The 24,225-nt window shown below is 38.4% G+C and overlaps 1 protein-coding gene across 3 annotated transcripts in view; it reads left to right on the top strand.

The window, feature by feature from the left end:
- Positions 1-24,225, top strand: part of LOC125741804 (protein shisa-6) — a 67,612-nt gene that overhangs the window by 6,025 nt on the left and 37,362 nt on the right. For all 3 annotated transcript variants that reach the window (XM_049013166.1, XM_049013165.1, XM_049013164.1), the window contains exon 4: positions 4,839-4,937. In XM_049013166.1, the coding sequence (XP_048869123.1) occupies positions 4,839-4,937 (99 nt within the window). The remainder of the gene's footprint in view (positions 1-4,838; positions 4,938-24,225) is intronic.

Raw genomic sequence — 24,225 nt, 5'->3', positions numbered from 1 at the left:
GTACCTGGCACATGGCAGCATAACAGGAAACAAGGCCCAAGTAGATATTGTAATTCTCAAACCATGGTGAGGTCTAATGGTGGAAGTACTGTATGTGATATTTGTGTAGAATGACTAGATGAGAGGGGAGAGTCATGCTCTCAGGTTTTGCAACATTTGATCTGTCCCCAGAGACTGAACATGGCGTCATGTATTACTTTGTGCAGTTTCTCTTAATTTCCAGTGCAATTCTATAGTGATTACATCAGACAGTATGTAGCTAAGCATTACTTTATCATTTATGGATTACTTTTGTTTGAACTAATCTATTTATGAATACTTGGGGGAAAAATCCCTTTGTTATATACGCATGGCACTGCATCAGATTCCACTTAAGGTTAATAATTGGTAACAATCGGTGAGCACAGGGCAGTCTATCGTAGTATTGATTATAGTCAATACACACTGATGTCGTGGGTGCATACTTCATAGAGAATGAGTACAGGACCTCTGACAGTGGCATGTAATCCAGAGTACTGCACTGGCTTCTGGTCAGGCAGTATGATAGTGAACAGACATATAACAGAATAACTTCCGGTGTTTCTTTTAGAGATGTTCTTTTGATACAGAATTTATATGGAAAAAGTATGCAGCCTGTAAAAATTTTACAGTATTCTTCTGACATTCCATTACAGAAAGAACAGCACCAGCGATTAAACAGACTAAGCATAAAGAATAGATATTGTGCAATAGCCTTGCACTAACCCACAAATTAATAAAGTATTCATATTTTATTATGCATGGTCAAAATATGTTATACTTCTGCAGACATTTCGGAATTTGTCATCCTTGTGTATTTTACAACGCAGTTACGTTATTGAGACTCTGATGAATCCTAAAAAAAACATTAAAGAAACTTAAGTAAATCATTTAAAGAAGCCTAAATATTGAAATAAACTTAAACAATATAGACTATAGTTATTTTTAGTGGATTGTTTGCACATGAAATGTATTTGTGTTTTTGTGATAACTAAACTAATACATGGATGTGAATTTGGATGTGTATTCTTGCCTTCTGAAGTTTGCATTATCAAATCAGAGCCTAAACATTCTTTAGATATATTTGTCTATATTAGGTAAACCTGTGGATGGATCCCTGAGTATTGCAGTGATGAATCTGAGTACTACCACCCACATGCTTAAGTATTGCAGTGATGAATCTGAGTACTACCACCCACATGCTTAAGTATTGCATTGATGAATCTGAGTACTACCACCCACATGCTTAAGTATTGCAGTGATAAATCTGAGTACTACCACCCACATGCCTAAGTATTTCTGTGATGAATCTGAGTACTACTGCCCACATGCCTAAGTATTTCTGTGATGAATCTGAGTACTGCCACCCACATGCCTAAGTATTTCTGTGATGAATCTGAGTATTACCGCCCACATGCCTAAGTATTTCTGTGATGAATCTGAGTACTGCCACCCACATGCCTAAGTATTTCTGTGATGAATCTGAGTACTGCCACCCACATGCCTAAGTATTTCTGTGATGAATCTGAGTACTGCCTACAGTTCCCCTGAAGCGGACATGGGAAACATACCCCCAGTCACCTTTAAAGCCTCACATCAATATTGCAGTTTTTGCCTGTGACAAATATCTTTGATTGCATGAACTTGCTGATGCTTTTTGCCAGTGCGACGTACAGTTGATGCAGCAGGGTCAGCCAGCCCCAGGAGAAACTGGGGTTAGGGGCCCTGCTCAAGGGCCCGATAGCATATCACCCTGCCAGGCAACCCTTCCACCATGGGCAAATTCTATCCTAATGAGCCACACAGTCTCGCAAGGTTAAAGTGTCCTACAAGCGCTTGGTGAATATGCCCTGAGACGTTCAGATACTTATTTGCGAGATACAAACTGTTGTGCCTTAATGTTTAAAAAGTAGTATAGAACATTTCCTTTGCATAAATCATCGGTTGAGGCATCACCCAAGGTGCATTATAAAGAACTACTGTTCTGATGAATAATTCATTATTTCGTTGATTGTAAAAAGTAATATAAATTAAAAAGTGGATATAGTGATCTATTTCTAGGTAAGAATGTGTTTATATAACTGAACACTTTCATACCAGTTGACCACTGCCATAGAATCACACTGGTTGGCCGAACTCCACTGGCAAGATCAGTGAAAACAGCTTTACATAATTCTGACTTTCATAGGCAGAACTCAGCGAGACTGCAAATGGGAGCTAAAACAATTAACTTAATTTGGAAAAGCTGGAGAAGGATTTCCTTCCTGAATACATATGCTGGAGTTTTTTGCACTCTGAGTTTTACATGTTTTGACACCTTGCTCGGCTTCCAGAAATCAACTCCTATAACATATGTGTGTGTGTGTACTGTACATGTGTATATATGTATTATTTTTCATTGCTTTAAGATATCAGCTCTGCATGCATAAACATTGGCTGGATTACTAAACTACGATTTAATTAGTTTAATTAAAAGGAATTATGCCAATGGGCATTTTTAGATTATACCTTCTCCTTTTTTGGTGAAGCAAATATTGCTCAGTGTTGCATATATTAATAATTTTGTGGATATTAGCTGTGCATGTTTCAAAAGAATGATCATTTGGATTTCACACAGAACAAAGCTTCATCCTGTGGTGTGATTTTAAGAATTTGCGTCGCTCCTTCAAGAACTTGCATAGCTGACCGGGCTACTTGCACTGCCTAGGATGCTTTGTGGGACTTGTGGCTTTCTATGCAGTCTGAAGAGCAGGGATGTAAGCCAATGTCTCCAAAAAAGGCTCTCTACCTGTTTTTAATGGAGATGGGGGGTTGAACAATGAAGAACCATAATAGTCTGTCTCAAGGCTGTATCTATTTGTGTCTTCCATTTGCAGCCTTTTTGACATTTTGATGAATGTACATTCCCTTTATCATCTGTTTATTATCTGTGATTATTACGCTCTTCAACCATGGCAAATCACTAGCATTACTGATAATACGGTATAATGTGGGCATCAAAGCCATTTTTAGGAGAACCTGAGAATGTATAATAAACACACATGTAACGTAGCTCTTACTTTTTGATGATTCAGAAGACTTGATTGCGTAAGATTTGCTGAAGCGCGTTGGAGAAAAGGGATCAACTAATATGTAAAAACACAAATGCATTGCAGTTTATAGAATTATATTAATTATTTTCTGTTGGAGTGTGGGACATTTGACTTTTCGAATGGAGTTCCTTGTAAATAACACAGAATCCTTTATACTGGCTTGATGATATACTGTGATTATGCTTACTGCTCATGCAGTGCAGGTGTATGTGTGGTCTGTGATATTTTGTGGCACTTGGTACAGGATTAAATTAAATCTCACATGTGATTTTGACACTTTAACTAAGAGAAAAAACAAAGATGCTGTGTTTGGAGCAGAAAAACTGTTTTTTAAGACTAACTCTTCAGTTTATCAGACTTTACGCCTTAACTCCAACACTTTTTTTTTTTTCCTTTTGCAAGTGTGACCTTCGTGGTGTAGACATGATTCTGGCCTTGCATCAGAGACCATAAATTCTTAATGTGCAGACTTCCCAGCACTAATCTCACTGGGAGTCTGTGGAGATATCAACTGAAGGATGTGTGATCTGTTCTTCTGGAAAGTTTTGAAAAATGAAGGAGTGGATGTTGGAATCGTGCGTCATGTGTGAACAAAGCGTTTTCTGAACTGTGAAAGTGGCATGAGTAGTGTATATTTACGTCAATGGTATTACGGAAATTGCTCTTGGCTGAGATGTTTATCGGTGTTATTTAAGGCCTTTGAGGAAGTTTAACAAGGTAATCTGAGAAAATGTGTTGGCCTATATGTGTATTTTCACTATGTTTTTGTGGTTTTATGATCTTCAAGCTGCAATTTTTGCATTAACAAAAATTCTTTGTGCCTCTCAGCCAAAGTAAAGCTACTTATTTTATTAGGATAACTAAGAAAGGTGCATGTTGTTAGGAAAACAAGTGCCTTATGTATTCACAAAAGATTATATCTTATAATTTAAAAAATCATAGCTCAAATTCTGAAATCAAAAGAAGTTAATCTATTCAAGGAAATCACATATAATATGTGTATGATATGCAGCATGTATCAAAGGTAAACAGTGTAGAGAATGGCCATTTTAATTCAGCATAAACTTTGGTTTAAAAAAGGAAATCCGGAACATTGCTAGTATTTCCTTCATTTGTTCTAAGTCGCAAACAATTTTTACAGTATCACAAGGAGAACAGCCATTGCTTTACAGTTATGCTTTACGGCTAGGGTGAAGACCCACTGTGCATGTCTGTGTGATTTTAAATTATAAGCAATTGTATTGTCTACATGGTGGTGCAGTGGTTAGCACTGTTGCCTCACACCTATGGGTCCCAGGTTCGAGTCTCTGCCTGGGTCACATGTGTGCGGAGTTTGCATGTTCTCCCCATGTCGTCGTGGGGTTTTCTCCGGGTACTCCGGTTTCCCCCCACGGTCCAAAGACATGCTGAAGTTAATTGGATTTGCTAAATTGCCCGTAGGTGTGCATGTGTGAGTGAATGGTGTGTGAGTGAATGCATGTGTGAGTGTGCCCTGCGATGGGCTGGCCCCCCATCCTGGGTTGTTCCCTGCCTCGTGCTCCGGACCCCCCGCGACCCAGTAGGATAAGCGGTTTGGAAAATGGATGGATGGATGTATTGTCTACCAGCTGTGATCCGTGCCACAGCAGAGCAGTTTAAAGCCTCTCAGGAAATAGGACCTAGTGCTTCAGATGTAGTATAGTCTGAAGCAGAGCCCTGTCCGTAATGCTGTCGTGTGTGTTTTTTTAGGAGGACACTACACGAAAGAGAGCATCCGGAGCGGAGGCCATGACTTCCACAACTTCATCTCCTCTGGGTTTGTGACATTGGGCCGAGGACACCTTAAAGGTAATGCCTGTCATTTTTTTTTGGGTGCTGCAGTTTCTGGCTCCCCCTCAGAATCCTCTCTTGCTCTCAGAGTAACTTCTATACTGCTGCGCAAGAATTAAATTTTTCATGATGTTTCCACTGGTGGAGAGAAACTGCCAGTGTACCACAGAGCAAGGGGTGAGTCCAGGCGGAGCAGGGTCTGAAGACAAATGTATGCAGCCAGGCTGAACACTGTCCGCCCACATGGCACGATGACTATCTCATCTGTCAGCTTTGTGGTTGATGGCAGACAGATGTGAAAATGGGAAAAGTGGTGGGGCCCAGCAGCTTCTGACCGAAAGGGCATTTTACGCTGGGGTGTCGTCTGCATTAGGCCTTAACTACACCCATGTGGATTTACACAGGTGAAGTCTTCATAAGATGTTAAACAAATTGCTATTACCGACAAGTTAGTAGTTATCGCTGCTAATTGTTTAAATAGCTTATAAAAATATTGTGATTGTTATATACTTTTATGAGTTCAGTAATTCAGGCATTATTACAAATTAATATTTTTTTTTCCTGCCTGCACTCAAATACCATGGATAATCTCCCTTAGTTTTCATAAAACATAACTGCTAGTCTGATGAATTCTAACGTCCTCTTTGATTATAGTCTTTTTTTTGTCTTATTGTGAAACATAGATTACATGTTCATCAGACAGCAGAACTGAACACAACAGACTTTACCTGGTGACAGCGTACCTTCATTTAACACACCTGATTCAACTCCCCGTGCTAATTACCACAGAGCCCATAAGCTAAATCATTTGTGGTGGAATAGGGAAAGAGCTAAGCTACACAGGGTTCCGGCCCCCCAGGACTGGAGTTTGACACCCCTGGTTTACAGGAATCCAGATATTCTTTTTTTCCCGGCATGGATAAAGAACCTCAGGAAAGCAATTACTTATGCAGTGTAGCTTTTATTCTCTTAGGTCATCTCTGCAGTGTTCTTCTAACATGCAAGGGCATCGATTCGGTGCCCCACTGTGACACCTCGGGGTAAAACAGACTTCTGAGCCTCCATTGACGCATACATCAATTTAAGCATGGACTAACCTTGGTTTACATGTCAGTGCAAGAGAGCTTTATTTGGTGGTGGGTGAAAACTTGCAGCACTTTAAGCAATTAATTACTGTCGGTATAAGAGAACTTGCTGTTCAATTTTTATTTTGTATCTAATTTGAAAGCGGTAAATTCTGAAATGACAAGACGTATCGTTTCGGGTGCATTCACGTTTTGAGGTTAAGGGCAGTTCATGTTCATCTTTGACGTAAGATAATAAGGTCAAAGACATGAACATTTAAATTGTGTCTTTCAGCTACATAATAAAATCAATTATAAAAATCTATGATTTAAGGGAGCTCACAGTGTAATTTAAACATTAATGAGAGCTGGCTGGTTAAGGGTTTTTTTTTTTACAGAAAATCATAAAAAATCACACACAAACTCATTTTCTGGCATTTTTATCTAGAGTGAAATGCATGTGCTGTATCTTAAAGCTATAACATCTCAAATCATTGTAGAGCTTGTGCATTGTCCTTCTAGGAGAACCTTTTATATATAACTGAACAAAAACGTTAATATCTCATTCAAATCATTGATAGTAGTTATGAGATGAACAGATAAGGGGTGGAATAAAGTCTCAAACAGAAAACTTTATTAATTGTATTATATCTTTTAAATATTGCTCCTAATTCAGTGGGGTTTAGGTTGGTATGTACATAATTATTATGTACATTACAATTATAATTAGTGTTCTGTGATCGATAAATGTGTGGGTGATGTTACTGAAGCTTGCAGAATCACGCAGAGACAGAGGATTTAGTGGTATAAATGGACTGCATTTATACAGTGCTTTTCTACTCCTACGAGTACTCAAAGCGCTTTACATTTCATGCCTCACATTCACCCATCCACACACTCATTCACACACCGGTGGCGGAGGCTGCCATGCAAGGTGCCAACCTGCTCACCAGGAGCAATTTGGGGTTCGGTGTCTTGCTCAAGGACATTTAGATGGGGTCAAGAGGAACCAAGGCTCGAACCTGCAACCCTACAGTTGCCAAACTATAGCACTACCTCCTGTGCCACCATCTTCCCTGGTGTGTCTGTAATTCCAAGTACTCAAAGATTCCGTTTTTAACAGGCGTGAGTGCAGTCATATTAGATTAACTGCTTTTAAAAAAACAAAAGAGTTTTAAAAATCGTGCTGAAGCACATTATTTTTCAAGTTGGATCCTAGTTAAGTATAACATAAGCAAAAGGAGCCTTATCTGAAGTTTGGATTAGGGTATGTCAAGTCAACACCTTGAACTTTTTCCTCAAACCATTCCTGAACAATACCTGCAGTGTGGCAGGGAGCATTATCCTGCTGAAAGAGGCCACTGCCATCGGAGAATACCATTGCCATGAAGGGGTGTGCTTGGTTTGCAACTATATATAGGTAGGTGGTCTGTGTCATAGTAAAATCCACATGAATGCCAGGAACCAAAGTTTCCCAGCAGAACATTACACAAATCATCACCCTGCCTCCATCTGCTTACCTTCTTCCCATAGTGCATCTTGGTGCTATCTCCTCCCCAGGTAAACAGTGTACATGCACCTGGCCATCTACAGTACATGATGTAACACAAAAACTCATCATACCAAACCACCTTGTTCCACTGCTCCTTGGTTCAGTCCCACACTCACATGCCCATTGTAGGTGCTTTCGCTCTACCGGTCTGCAGCTGTCTAGCCCCTTACGCATCAAGCTGCGATGCACTGTGTGTTCTGACACCTTTATATCATAGCCAGCATTAACCTTTAAGAAATTTGTGCTACAGTAGCTCTCTTGTGGGATTGTTTCAGACGGGCTGGTCTTCACTCCCCACACGCATGAATAAGCCCTGGGTGCCCTTGACCCCATCGCTGATTCACTGGTTGGCCTCCCTTTGTCCACTTCTGGTAGGCACCCCACAAGACCTGCCGTTTTGGAGATGGACTTACTCAGTTTCCTAACCATCACAGTTTGGCCCTTGTCGAAGTTGCCCAGGTTCTCATAATGGTCGTATGTAACCGTATTAATTACCATAATGAAAAAGTATTATTTTGGTGTTTTATTTGACCGAACCTACACTGGGATTAAAATATTTTATCTGCTCATTAAACGGGAGGATCTGTGACAGAATTCATTTCAGGCTACGCGGTGGTGTTATCAGCACTTCAGGTGTTGATGGTTCTGACCTTTTTTCCACCTTGTGACAAGTCATGTTTGATAATTAGATGCTGCAAGCACTGTACAGACAGTCACCAGTGATAGAGATAATCAAGATAATGATACTGTTATCTTCATCAGAAAGCACACAAAAAGGGCTTGGTGTATTAGTAGCGCATATACAACTACAAACAAAAGTGAAGCCACTATTGACTTCACTATAGTTCTCAACCTGGTAGTTAGATAATAATGTTCATTCATGTCAAGTGTTAAAATCCACAACGGAATTCGACTTGCTCGTGTTTCCCCCATGCCCATCCTGTGTTCTCTGCCTTTGCCCGTAGCCTCTGGGATAGGCCCTGAACCCTCTGCGACCCTGATTGGGGTGAGTGGTTCCGGAAAATAAATGGACGGTTGGATGGATGGATGTCCATCCATCCATTTTCCAAACCGCTTATCCTACTGGGTCGCGGGGGGTCCAGAGTCCATTCCGGAAGTAATGGGCACGAGGCAGGGAACAACCCAGGATGGGGGGCCAGCCCATCGCAGGGCACACTCATACATCATTCACGCACACCTACGGGTAATTTACAAACTCCAATCAGCCTCAGCATGTTTTTGGACTGTGGGGGGAAACCGGAGTACCCGGAGGAAACCCCACGACAACATGGGGAGAACATGCAAACTCCACACATATGTAACCCAGGCGGAGACTCGAACCTGGGTCCCAGAAGTGTGAGGCAACAGTGCTAACCACTGCACCACCATGCCGCCCATTAACATTAATATACATGAACTGTACAATGCCAGGCCTTGGTGAGCAAACCAGGTATGTAGTGTACATCAGTAGTGTACATGAGGCTCTGAGAGTACAGTCCTTACTTGATTTTCTTGGAACAAATTTGCATATGTCTCGCAGATGCTCTAGGCTGTACCCTTTTTTTTGCATAATGGAAATTGTGTCACGTCTTCAGGAGGCTTTCAAGTTCTTCAATCTCAAGAGACTGGATGCAGCGTGAGACATGTGGGGGTCCAATGGTAGCATGGACCATGACATGGACAGGGTGAATGCGGCATGGCTCTACACTGTGTGCACCGTCGGCATTATTCACTGGGGTTTCCTCTAAACGAACTTCAACTTATCAATCCACTGTGATAAAACCTTTTCTCCCAAAGAACCTTAATACACCATCTAATACACATTTGACACATTTTTCTCACTATTAGGAGTCAGTAATCTTCATTTTATCCTCTGTGCTTTTTAAAGCAAAGTCTTTAGAAATATTGCAGTACTGTGTATTTGGAACAATTTTATAGACCAAAACTGATGTATATTGAAGTAAATGCTTACAGAAAATGCAGGCTTTTGGTACAGTGTTGTGAGCCCTTTTCTCCATTCCCTCTGTTTCTAATGAAGTGTTTATATGCTGTGGGAAAGGCCCGTACAGCTGTGAGCACTGCTATCAGATGAGCTTCCTCATTCATTCCCAGTATTTTATGCCTGAAAGTGCAGATGATTGCCGTATCTATGAAGAAGATGCATATGCAGGCCTCAACCCCATTTTTAAGCCCTGGGAAAAGCAGCACTTTCTTTTTCATGTCAGTATAAGTGTTGGTTTTTGAAGTTGGTTACCTTCGATGGAATAAAGAAAATAGGTGCGCAATAGGAATTCTGTCTGCCACTGTGCAACTTGTCTATTAAAACAGCATGCTAATTCAGGTAATTAGTGACCCTTCATAAATCTTTCCTGGGGAGTCATTTGGATTTCAGGAGAAATAAAACCTGCCTCATTTTGCTTTCTTTCTCCTTGTGTATTCTTCTTCTTCCAAATCTATTTGAATATGAAATGGCAAATGTGGAGTCATGCAGACATCATTATATGCAGTAATTATGTAGCTCCATATTCATTATGATTATGGGTTCATTAAAAATGTTTTATAGAGTGACATCAAGGCCAAGCCTAATTCTTATTTTTGTAAATTGTTACATTTTAAAATATGGATGAACAATGCATTACGTTTTAGGTGCTTACTATTGCACCTATAAGCATGATTGCAGGTTATGTGAAAGTTTGTTTCATGGCATGATTAATCTCAAATACAAATTAGCATTCTCACTGACTATGAATAATTAACTTCCAGATTAATATACTGCATAGGTGATATTTTAAAATAAATGTTCATTTAAAGTAAAGCAGGATTGTAAATTTACTTCAGCATTAAGAAACACCTTATTTAAGGAGCTTTGTGTTTCCTCAAGACTAGAGAAATAAACATTTTTTCATAGACCACCATGGGATCTCTCTGCAGAAAAGTATATTATCCAATCAAATGTCCTGTTATTAATAAGGAAACAAAATAAATCTTGAAAAACTGTTAAAGTAATGGATAGATGTAAATAGGCATATAACTATATGTACTCCATTAAAAAATGTAAGCAAGCACATAGTTAATGAAGAATTAACATTGTTACATAAAACTGGCAATAAGCTTTGGAAGCTGTGATCTGAGGCTGTCATTGGTAATCTGCTGGGACAATATTACTGAGTGATATTTTAATAGTTTATTTTGGAAATTAAGGAAGACAGTATCAATAGGTAGCAATATGGTCTCGCACCTCCAGGGTGATGAGTAATGATTCCTGCCATATGTTCTGTGTGTGAAGGTTTTCTCCCCAAATCAAAAAAAAAAATCATAGTTTACATTTATTGGATTCTCTGAATTGTCTCTTGTGGTTATTAGTAACTGGCAAGTGTGGAACAAGCATGGTTTGAAATATAATGGTAGTGTATTTGTAAAGAAAAAAGAGAAAACCGTATTATGGTTTGACTTTTATTCACCATTTTACAGGATATTTTCTGCTAGTTTTTTATTTACTACTAACTTTAATTAAATGAGATTTTTTTTTGATTGACAGAAAACATAAAAGTAATCTCAGAAAACTCTGTCAGCAAGTAGTATTATTCACACTGCATTAATATCTCAGTTTAGAGCTAGATCTGTTTACTACAGAATGTGAAAGTGGGTTGTTCACAGCCGGGATGATTCTGTCACCTGCATGTAATCCTTTACTAAGAGGAATTCAAAGAGCACATCCACAGAAATGATTTTGGTGATTTCAGTGGAAATTGGTGCAGGGTTAAGAATAAGCAAAGGAAGCTGGTGACTGAACTTGAACGAACAGACAAATAAAATGCATTTCAAGCAAAAATTCTATTGACATTTTCCTCTGCAACTATATCAGTAATATCTTTAATTTCGAAATGCTGAAAGTGAGTAATGTAATCTCAACATTCATTTTTTGACATAAACAATAGTTGCTCTGCTTGCATATCTCAAGGCAACGGTTGATCAGTGGCCCTTGTCAAGGTGATTCGATCCCATCTATTTCTCCTTAGAGCCAGTATGTGAAATAAAAGCACTTTCTGAAATCCCCCATTTATGCTGAAGTACCTGCAACTGTACGCTGAAGTGCTTCTGTTCGGCGTACAGACAGAATATTTCACTAAAAAGGCTCCAGTGTGCTTTTCAGGCAAACTCATTAGTATTCTGCTGCTCAGATCTTCATCCTTTCAATGAATGCCTCCAAAAAAGATCATTTTCCTTGTCTCATTCACTTCCCCTCTTTAATGTGTACACTATTTCTGTTTCTGAATATTTCTCTGAGCAGAGGAGTACACCACTGAAAGCTGGACTGCGCTGGGCCTCATCAATGAAGAGCGGTGCTTTTTGACTTTGCTTAGATCTGTGTGATTGTGATGTACAGTTTACCTTTTAATTATGCAACGACTGGCATAATTCAATGGTGTATGGCCATCTGTTCGCAGAATACTAAGTGAGAAACTCGGTAAGTTTACCGTTGTATATGACCTTGAATTGCACTAGCTCATTTGCTTAAGTGTAATTTGAAAGCTTTTTAGTTATGGTAAAACAAGTTGCCATACAGTGCCTCCCCTAACTTTCATAAGTTTTTAAAGATGATTTTGCTTCATGTACTTAAATGAATTTATAATCCCGCCTCCCATATCATGAGGGCACAGTGACTAGCACTGTTGCCTTGCACCTCCCAAGGGTTAGGTATTTAACCCCCCCCCCCTCCAGTATGTGGAGTTTGCATTTTATTCCTGTATCATGTATTCAGGTCAGATACCCATTAGGGTAACTGACTTTCAAATTTTCCCATAGAGTGTGTGTAGGTTTTAACCCTTCCATGTGCTGACCTGCAGGCTGCCCCCTGTCTCATGCCCGATGCTGTCTGGTATAGGCTCCAGGCCCCCTGTGACCCTAAGCAGCATAACAAAAATTCTGCACATTTACATTGTCTGGCCTGCATTTGTATATCAAGAGACAACTATTTATTGCCTTAATGTCCCATGACCTTCTACCCCTATCTATTTCCTAATCCCCACCCAATCTCTATCTCTAGCCCGCCCAATCACCAGGCTTTTTCATACCATCATACTGTATGTTATATTGCAGTTGGGTCGTCCTGGGGTTTCCTCCAGATACAGTTACCAGATTGCCCATAGGTGTGCATGTTAATGTGTATGGTGTGTGAGTGTGCCCTGTGATGGGTTCCTGCCCCATCCTGGGTTGTTCCCTGTCTTGCGCCCATAGCTTCTGGGATAGGCTCCGGACTCCCCGCGACCCTGAGTAAGATAAGTGGTTTCAGGAAAATGGGTAGTTGGTGGGAGGACAAGTAATTACAATATTTACAAACAGTTGACAATAATAATCACAAGTTGCACATCCGCCAGAAGGTGGTACAAGCGTGGTTTAATAACAAGATAAAGGTGGAGAAGACTGTGTCATATGTTTTGTGAAACAAATGCAAAGCGATTGACAAAACATGTAATAGTGTACAAAGTTTGTGAAATCCCGCACAATCTCACACACAACCTGAACCCAGAAACAAAATTACAAATTGGAAAAAAATAAAACGGTCTCAAAAGTCCAGCTATCAGTTGCTCCGCAATGGGCCTCATGCTCCCACTTGAAGCAGCATCCCCATTTCGGGCCACCAATCATCTTCTGTGTTGGAGACTCTTCTGGGTTCCACGTGCAAGTCTGTTGATCACATCATCTTGAGAGGGGGAACCCGTGGGTGATATCCTTTTGAGAGGGGGAACCCATCCACAGAACCTCAAAAATGCAGTGGCTTGGTGCAGAAGGGGAGGGGGGGGGTCCCCATTATAAAATTTGCTTAATGAAAATACCAAGATATGCTGAAAATATCACCATAATATGTCACCCAGGCCCCCCGACAGACTCACCACTCCAAACACATCTTTATTAAAAGTCCAGCTTGTTGTAATCAGGTTTTTCCGTTTTCACCGAGTTCCTGATGATAAATTTCACCAAACAGCAAATGGATTGGAGGGGGGGGGGTACCATGAATTTCACTGATGGATTGTTTCTGATAAATTTCACCAGACTGTAGCGAAACAGAATTATAATCATATTCAGAAAAACATCTCATACGCAACCTCTCCCAATTATTTTGTGAAGTAATAACAAGATCCACCAAATACTTCTTGACTAATCACATTCACAAGATCAAATGTCATCCGCAATCACCTTTACTTTTGCTGCCGCTAAGCGTCATTTCTTAGTTTTTGGGCCGATTTGTCTTAGAGCCTTAACAGCCGACAATATTACATTAAATGGCAGTTTGAGGGGAGGAATTGCCAGCGATGAGAAAAGAAGACAAAAATGGCAACATCGAGATGGAAAGAAAGCGAAGCTGCATGTCTTCTGCAAATCAGAAAGAGGCGTGCAAGCACTGTTAGGATGAAAACTAAGAGCGCAATGGTGGGCTTGCACAGGGTCAGCCTGTTTCAGTGCCACAGCCGTGTGCGGATGCTCGCCGGCCTTGCAGTCAGCGTTTGCCTCAGGCACGGCAGCCGCCTGCCAGGAAGGAGCAAAAAAGAAACAAATGGAGGGTCAGTACTGATATCGAAATGTGATATTGAAATATTCACAGCCAGATAAAATGTGGTCGTGAAAACTCAGGGCGGCAACTGGGCCGCAAGTTTTTATTACTACAATTCTGACCAAATTCTGGCTTTACTTCTCACAGCTTTGGAAAGGAAAATCAACCACTGAGGGGAAAATGTGGATGTTAGTCTGAAGCTACCAGCACATGGATTTAAACTGACCTTTTGACTATGCCTTAACTGATCCTTTATGCTTTCAGTTGGCAAGTGTTCCTCAGCCATTAGCATAATGCTAACGTCATGGAGCATCTCTTGAGAAAATTGCTATTTAAAGTAATAATTGTACTACTTCTACAGTAAGAAACAAATATAATTTTTGTTGTGTATAGTAACATGACAGTTACGTTTGGGATGATTTTTATATAGCTGATTCGAGCAGGGGAGGAGTATTGATGGCTAGGCCAGTACCCAAATAAGCAACAATTAAAACAAATAAGACACATAAAACTTGATGATTACCAGTAAATATTTTTAGTATATCTTTGCTTTCAAAGTGCTATTGGAAATATACTAATTATGACTGTTTAATAAATTCACCCACATTGTAACTTTTGCTTGCTAATACTTTACTACAACATATGCATGTATGTTTTTTGATGCCCTACCTAACCATGGTACTAAAAAACCTTAATGCAAAAAACCTCTATTATGGGTGTTTTATGTTGGGAGATAAACAAGCAGCAGTAATGCTTTGCCTATTTAAGATTTTAAGGAATTAATTTAATTATATATTACACTATAATTGAAGGACCTCTCTGTGCATATCTTTGTTGAATATTGGCCAGTACTGGTAATTGCCCGGAGTTGTTAAGACCTGAAAAACGTTAAAATAAATGAGTAACCTATTTTAGCTTCACTACCATATTGTCGACAATTCTGAAACATAATACTGCCTTATACAACATATGCCTCACACAGCAGGACTTGTGTTTTCCCTCATTTTTAGTTTCTTTGAAAGATCTGATGGTCTGCTTTTATTTTTTTTTTCCAGTGCTGAATTCAATATTTTTCTTGGATTTGTTATTATGTTTTTTTTACATGAGAAGTAAATGTTTGTGTACATGACCCTTTTTGAATATAAAACAGGACATAGCAGAGTGAAATGATATCCAGCCCTGCTGAGTCATGCCTTGATTAGGATCACTAACCCAGCGAGAGACCTGAGCATTTCTTGAGTTGGCAGAATCAATTGGAATGGTAGCAAAGAGAAGTCGCAGGTTGAAGGGTCTGGAGAACGTGTACGTGGTCTGGAGAAGATATATCCACCAACCTGGCACCAATACCTAAGATTGTATCATGAGCAAAAGTTTACAAAATGATAAAAATCTTCTTAGGAGAGTTAAAAGATCACGTCTGTGTCTGGAAATGAGTTGAAGAGATTTATAGTAATTGTGATCCTAGCCAAGGGCTGGAATGCTTTCCTGTAGGCCGTGATCCTTGACCGAGGAGGTATTATATTTAGGAGACTCCACAGTGGCTCAGTGGGCTCAGAGTTTGACTGCTGCCTCTGCTCTTTGAGTATATGGTTTGCGTCTTACCCCTGTGTTGTGCAAGTTACCTCCTGAAGCCCAAAGGAATGACGTTGGCGTAACTGGCGTTTGTTAAATTACCCAAAGAGTTTACGTGTACGTGCCCTGCGGCTGATTGGTCCAGATTGTAGCCTGGCCTTGTTCTCTGTGCTGTGCCGAAATATACATATAATTTCTTATGGAGCTGGTGACCATGAAACTTCGCTTTGCTAAACATTATGTATAATTATAATCAGCTTTATCTGGGATTATGGAAGGGATCACATTCAACTTCATTTCAGCTCTTGGTATTATGTTTTCTTTGCATGAATATGTTTGCAAAATCATTAAAGTATTAAACATAGTTTAACTTTCCTGTTTATCAAATAATTTTCGTGGAGTGCCTGTTAATGCATTCTAATGTGCTAGAATCCGTAGTGGTAATTCAGGATATCTGTAGTCATGTAGTTTTACAGTATATAATTAGGTTAATGATAATTAAAAATTTTCTATCAAAAATCTATGAAGCTATGAAGGACAGTATCTGATCTTTGCTTGTTGTTAGCTTAGTTTCCACGGGAACAATCAGAATGATTCTCCATAGTCTGCATTGTGTACTTACTTTGAATGATGATTCTGATAAATCAACAGGTCTTGTTTCATTTCCAATTTCGAGGACAGTATAGTGTGTAGTTTATTGGGTTAGGGACCCACAAATGGATGGTTGTGGGTTCGAATCCCGCGGCTGACACATTAAAAAATATCACCTTGGATCTTTCAGTGAGACCCTTAATCCCAACAGCGTTTCTGGCTGACTCTGCTCTCTTATCAGTGGCATTGTGCTGATCACTTTAGGTTGACACGTGCCTACCCAATATTTTGTAAAAATGTAACAGACAATTTAATTAATAAGTCAACCAATAGCAAGCTTCCATTGACTGTGAATAGCACTTGTTAGACAGGGTTATCTAGCCAATGAGCAAGCTTTCTGCTTCAGATCGCATCCCAGAATCCCCTCCCCCATCCCCCTTTATTCCCATTTTCTACTGATATCATGTCATGACATTCACAACTCACATATCAGTGGCAGTAAACAAGGTTCGCTAGACATGTTTGAATGTATAGCCACTACATAAGTTACATAAGTTAATATCTGCATACATGTATTTTAATGGTTCTGAAATGGTACCTACCCACCAGTTTGGTTTGTACAACACCCCTATCTCTGATCCCAGTGCTTTCCTTACTGATATATCACTTTAGACACAAGCATCTGCCAAAAAACTAAGGATAATGTAACTGTCATATTGGAAAGTTTAAAAATCACTAATTAAAGATATGTGTATAGATGGTGCATTCTACAATGTATAGATGGTGCATTCTACAATGTATAGAAGGTGCATCCTACAATGTATAGATGGTGCATTCTACAATGTATAGAAGGTGCATTCTACAATGTATAGATGGTGCATTCTACAATGTGTAATATCTGATTTACAAAAAATGGTTAAAATAAATAAAATATACTGTGTTCAGAGACTGATGGGGAAACAGTTGATTTGATTGTTTAAATTATTTAACACAAATGAATGTATTGTGCATTACGCAGAATTGTATTTCCATCAACTTCAGCCTATTACAGTATATTAAATTAATACTATTAATACAAAGGTAATTGCTTTAGATGAATACCTCTGTTCAAATCTGGTGGATTAGTAATTCATGCCCGCAACTTTATTATAATTGTTGAGAAAGAAATATATTTATAATTGCAAGAAATTCTTTTTGTGCTTTTGATTTTTTTTTTATTTGTGAACGTGTTGGATTTAAATTTGTCACGTGACAGTCACAAACCGTCAGTGTTTTCTTTACTTTTCTTGGCATTTGTTTTTTTAATGAATTACCTTTCTGTTTCAACATAGACCAATGGTAAACGTTAACCAGTGAAAATGATTCTGTTTGAAGACAAAGAAGAATATGGGATTAAACACTTGTGACTCATACACACTGATCATATCATGCAAAACAGCCTCTGTAAAAACACCCAAATAGCAATGAGAATGAAGAGCTTTCATATGTATATCCCCTCTGTTTTGTTGGTATTTATCTAATCACTTAAAAAACAAAGCAAAACAGAAGCATACACTCTTATTGGTTTCTGAAAAACCAAGCTAAAAGGTGGCTTCTCCAACACATTATTAAAGTGAGTAAAGGTCGGTTGATCTGTGGAATGAAAAATATGCTTATGCGTCATCATAATATAACGATGCATCTACAGTTTTATTTATTAGCTGCCCAGAGGCGGTGTCATCTATTTCATTTTAGGAAGTATAAATCAATGGTTATAATGAAGCGCAATCCTTCCATGTTACAAATGATAATTCACGCCAACGTTCTTTTGTAGTCCCCCTACTGTCAATATCTGTTAGAGGGAGAGGGCAAGGACAGAGTCCAGTCGCCCACGGAACTGCTTCTGTCAGCATGATAAGAATAAGGCAATGCAAGAAACCAGCACTGTAGTTCACGGAATACTAAGCACAGAACACTTGCACAGAATTCTAAGTAGACCGATAATGACTTACCTTTGTCTATGTCACATTTAGAAGCCAAAATGAAATTACAGGCCGCATGTAATTTTATAAAATCATATACAATTTTGAAAAAATGTCTTGAGTGGGAATAAGACAGTTAACACAGATGTCGCTGGGCGAATACAAAAAAAGACAGAGGAAGAAAAAGGCGCGATAAATACTCCTATCTGCCCACATTGCATTACTTCATGTCGTCTTTTTGACTTATTGCGTGATGTTACATTCCTGAAATCTACAGCAATCGACAAGCTTTGGTCTTAGACACGAGTTACGTGTAATTGCAAAACGATGAATAGCTGTCATAAATAATGATTAACATCCGTAGGCTGAAGATTTGTCAGAAGTTCTCATTAAGTACTCTCTTCTGGCAACTTCATTAGTGTTGCTCCTCAAAGGAGATGGTATTGAAGATGCACAATAAACAGGAAATGCCTCCCACTCTCTCCACAAACAGTACACTCTCTAAATGTCAGCTCAGTCATCACCCTCCTCTTCCAGTCCAGCTGTCTGATTCAGCATCAACAATTCCACATCAACTGGCCACCCTGAAAAATCATGTAGAATCACTGATTTTTAAATGTGTCTTATACTAAAGAACACCATCCCAGTAATGGATAAGTGGTTACTGGCTATTGTTTAATATCCGGCTGCTTAAATGAAGAAATCACCAATACAGCAACATTTATTTCTTTCGAACTCATAATAAAACATTTGTCTGATATTGTATATTACTGTGAATATTCATCTCATATGCAACATTGCTATGTGTGTTCTTTACTGAAAAGTCAGTGTGGTATGCAGTAAACACTATCGAAAAAGATTATCTATACTTCGTAGAAATAAGTAACTAATATTGCATATATCGTAGCTAAAATGATTTCTGTAATCAATAAAATAATATAAATGACCACACCATAAACAGCCCGTCCCTGCAATTTGTCTTTCGATCTGAAAAATGCAAGTGCACTAAAAATATTTTTTTGAAACCTCTTGTGACTTTATTTTTAATATTTAATTCCCAAGCTATTTACTTGTACTTTGTTTATACATATGTGTACCAGGGAAGTCACCATTAATCAGTTACTGTATCATTTATAATTATGCATTAATCATGTTTAAATGATAAGAATTCTCTGTGTTTTGATATCTTTAGCAATCCGTAATGAACTTCACTGATTTTGCAGACGTGTTTAATAAACCTGGGAGATGTGAATTTAAAGTGAGCCCACATGACACGGCTATTATCAGTCTTCTCATTTGTAGCCAGTTCTGAGCACTTCAAGATGCTATTTGTCTTGTGCCCAGGTGTTTTGTGCTGGAAGATAAACAGGCAGCAGGGTGCCAGGATCCTCAACGTAACAGGAATAGGAGCTGAGGAAGGAGCCAGAATTTCTTGTTTGCTTTAGAACATTTCATTTTAATGTGAAACATCAATCAAGCTACTCTCTACATGCTGTGTGGTTACTTTTTACTGGAGCTCATTTTATGCTTTGGCTTGCAGTTCTAAAAAGCTCTCATGTGGACTTCCTGCCTCATGCTTATCATTTGTTAGTTTGAGGGGACACAAATGGTTTTGACAAGAGGCTGTTTCTGGCAATATCACAAGTAAATATATTGTTGGACGACCACTGTTTTTGTTGTGTATAGCACTTGGAAACTCTCCATATCACTGTCATTTCTACAGTCATACCCAACTAGAGTCACATGACATTCTGGTACAACAATATAACATGAAAGTCAAGATGAATCATAGTGAGTTTGTTTGTGAGACTGATGCCTTTGCTATTTTTTTAATATATATAGCATATGCTTTTACCCAAGGTAACGCACAACTGAGATAACAGGGTCTGTCAGTTCTTGGAGCAATTGAGATTGGGGGTCTTGCTCAAGGACCCAATAGTGAAACCATTCTGCTGAGCCTGGGATTTGAACTGATGACCTTCTGAGTAAAGGCCAAGAGTCCTAACCTGCTGAGCTACACAACACTCTTACCCAACTGACATACGATGTAATGCATGCTGATTTTGTGGTTCCGTTCACCATTTAATATTATTTTAAAATGCTGAAATAATTAGTATAATAATTTATATTTGGAATCAGTCTCAATATTTAGAATCACTGTTAAAGAAAATATTATGTTAATTTACATGCATGGCATTTTGTTTCCAGGAGAATAAGGGACATTGTCTACAGAGTTGGGTCTCGGGTAACTTTGAAAAGCTGTAGCATCAACTGAACTTCCTAATTACTTGCATAGATTGTTACATTTTTTGTGATTATCTTGTAACATTTCTCAAAAGAGAAGGGCACATTAAAAATCATTCATAGAAATGTACAACCAGCATCCCATAGTCACAGGCATATTCTAATAGCATAATAAATGCAGCACCGTTTCTGCTCTGTTTGAACATAGTGCTCCACACGAATGTATTTATGGTACATAACCATGCCTACTGCTTCTGTATACTGCTCTCCTGTATGAGAGCACACTAGTGTGCCTAGTATTGTGGCACTTTTAATCCTCAACGATAATACATTGCCCTGGAACAGAAGCTATATGGTTCGTCACCTAATGAAGCGCACTTACAGAGTGATATTGTGCATCATTCATCTATTCTACAACTGAAGGACGCAAACTGTTGAGGCAGCATTTCATGCTCACCCAGCTGCTGAGCTGAGAGTCTCCTGTTCACCTTGCACAAATTCAGTTCCACAATGCACTGCTTGTAGACAATACGCACGGTCACAAACAAATCCATGTCCATCTTAATAATGTCCAGGACAGTTTGTGTTCCACCTCTGTCTTCTCTTTTTTTGTAGTAGTCGTATTTATCTTTATCAGATACGCTCATTACAGATATGAATAATTTATTAGAGGTTTCATCTCCCGAGTTTCTTTATTGTCTGTATCGTTTGAAAAATGTATCAAAGGAAAACTGTAATCACCACTTCATTATTTTCAATGTATTAGCCTAATGATAAAACTTCTAATGATGGTTTGTATTTTAATTACAAGACAGCAGTTTGTTTCATGGGGAAATTAAGTGATAATAAGTGACCCATTTGTTAACAACTTCAATTTTATTGTTTACAGTAAATGGTATTTTTTATGTTTTGAGACATACTTTTGAAAAAAACATTTAACTTGCAAGTTCAGTTATACTATGGGAAATACAAGATGATTATAATAATTAATCTTTACATTTCACATTTTTTGTTTCGTTTATGCAGTATGTGATGGAAAATTTGCTTGAGGTTTAAATTTTATTCTTTATTTCACATTTCGCAGGTCCGGAAGGATTGTATTGTCTAGTTGAATAGATACAGTAGCATTGTTTGCACATGAAGACACCATATTCTGCTTTGCACAGACTCTTATCGTATATCGCTAAGCAGAAGCACACATCAGTCAGAAATGCCTGATAGGTCCAAGCTCTCTCTGTTGTGAGGATCATGCATGTTGTCCCAGACATGGGAGGACAGTGTTAATTTTAATAAAGTAAAGTGAGTTTGATTGACTGTCAGTATCTACCTTCAGTTACTACTGCTCAGCTGCAATTATGTGATGTTATTGTTCTGGTACCTACTGATAATACTTTAACATTACACATAAAAGGACATTAACCACATGAAATGTTGAGAAGTTTGCTTGACTCATGCATTTGAGAGAAAAGTCTACAGTTTTCCCATTTAATGCGTTTCCATCCATTTTCTGTAACTACGTGTCCTAGTCGGGGTCGCAGGGGGAGTGCCCAGTCTACAGGCACCAGGACTGAAAGGCAACTCATCACAGGGCACAGCAACTCCATGTAACCACAGCGGCGCTCCATGGATCAGGTTCCTCAACCCTGATCTAGACGCTCTTGGAAAATACCATCACAATGGCTGAACTACAAAAACTTTCACAGTTACTTAGGGTGTTGCATAACATTACTCAGTGAATAAAATATAAAAATTATTATGTTATTTGTTTACTCAGATTACATTTCATAAATATCATTGCAAAAACTGGCAAATCCCCTTTCACAGTACTGCAGGTTCGATTTATGATTAATTTGCACTCCGGAGAGTGTAAATGAGGAACACTGTATACTGGCTCATAGTGTAATTATAGTTTGCATTTGAAATAGTTTTCATGTTGCAGATTTTGTTGCATAGCTTATCTTGAAAATAATTTTATGAAATCGCTAATGGTATACATAAATTGAAATAAAGTTCTTTATATAGCCGCAAAATAGCCTTTGTATAATTTTGTGCAATAAGTCATCATATAGAAAACAGAAATACTTTATGAGCAATTAAAAAACGCAAAACTCTTTAGACAGTGGTATAGCTTTCCCTAGTATTTCACCTAGGTGAACGTTAAAATAAGCAGAGTCTTTATCAGAGCAGAAAGAAATAGCTACAGGCAGTGAACTAACAGCTGTGACAGAACACAGTATTAAGAAACCTGTTAACCTCAATATGTGAAACGATAAAACTTGTTGATTATCCTTGTGTGCCGGAGATGATGCCTGTATCAATGCTCTGCTCCTCTGGCACTTCATCTGAGGTCATTTGAGCCTCAGCTTGTTCTGCTCCATGTAGTGTAAAAGTATCAAATCTAGCTTCTTTTATCTTTGCCTGTAGCCATGTAGAGCATTGATGTGCGTTTTTTTCTCTGTCTTTAATGCTACTGACAGCTAAGACAGCTAACCCACGAAAGTGGTATGACTATATATATATATATATATATGTATATATGTGTGTGTATATATATATATATATATATATATATATATGTGTGTGTGTGTATATATATATATGTGTATATATATATATATATATATATATATATATATATATTTGTATATATATGTATACTGTATATGCACAAATACACACACACGCATATATAATATGTACTATATACATATATGTGTCTATCAGAGAACTTCTTTTGTTTGTTGCAGTCCATGTAGTATGATGGTATGTTTCTTGACAGTGCTGAAGATTTATTTGATATTTTGGGGGGTGGGAGGGCACAATTTTATCATCTGAACACAAAGGTCTGTTTACAGGGGGGGATGATTGAAGCTGAATTAAATATTGCACAGGACGTGTCCCCCGGTTCCTGTGCTCCATGCTGTTCTAATCCAATAATAAATGTTGCACATAAAGCATATAAGTAATATATGTAATAAGTATATACTGTATGCAGTAATATAACACAATGCTAAACACAGTGTGTACTCTCTTGAAGTCCCATTTAGATTAAGAGCAAAGCTGTTACACAGGTTTTCTAAGTAACAGACCAGGCTGAAGAGCAGAAATAAAGCAGTAAGACACCAGGAAATTTCACAAGACTGCATTAATTGAACATTGCTATATCTGTAACAGAAAATCACTCAAAATTCATTATGCTTTCAGTGTTATAATTAGGACTGTTCCTTAAAACTACAGTGTGACAGTAACTTTCTTAGATCCTTCACGATGGACATTACCATTCTTTTCGCTTTTCAGGGAATTCGGCAGGACAATTCATTTTAGTTTGTTGTTTGACAGTTCTGCCATCTTGCTTGCATCCTAAACCAAACCACTCATCCTGACACGTATTGTATGCGTCCATGTGCAACACATAATCCCGATAGTATTTTGTAGGTAGTGATGCGTACGAGAACTAAATTAAAATGTATCAGATTCAGTTATGAGCTTCACAAAAATCAATTTCCCGAGCATTAAAAATTGAAAGGAATGGGCTGTATTCATGGCTCATGGTGAGGAGGGATTCTACATTGATATGCCTTTATATTGCTTAACCATGCTTTCAATCCTCCATTTCCCATAAATCCATTGGTGCTCTGAAAAAAAAAATGTAAGCCTGATTGAAAAATGCTCAAGAGGAAATTATATGAAGCGTGATCACCCCTACAGGACACAAACTGTAAGAATGCTCGTTTTGTAGTGAAAATTCAATAAGAGATACTATATTCAT

This window comes from Brienomyrus brachyistius, chromosome 5, assembly GCF_023856365.1.
Source record: "Brienomyrus brachyistius isolate T26 chromosome 5, BBRACH_0.4, whole genome shotgun sequence".
NCBI classification, from domain to species: domain Eukaryota; kingdom Metazoa; phylum Chordata; class Actinopteri; order Osteoglossiformes; family Mormyridae; genus Brienomyrus; species Brienomyrus brachyistius.
Note: the sequence above shows the minus strand (reverse complement) of the source record. Positions and strands in the feature narration are given on the sequence as shown.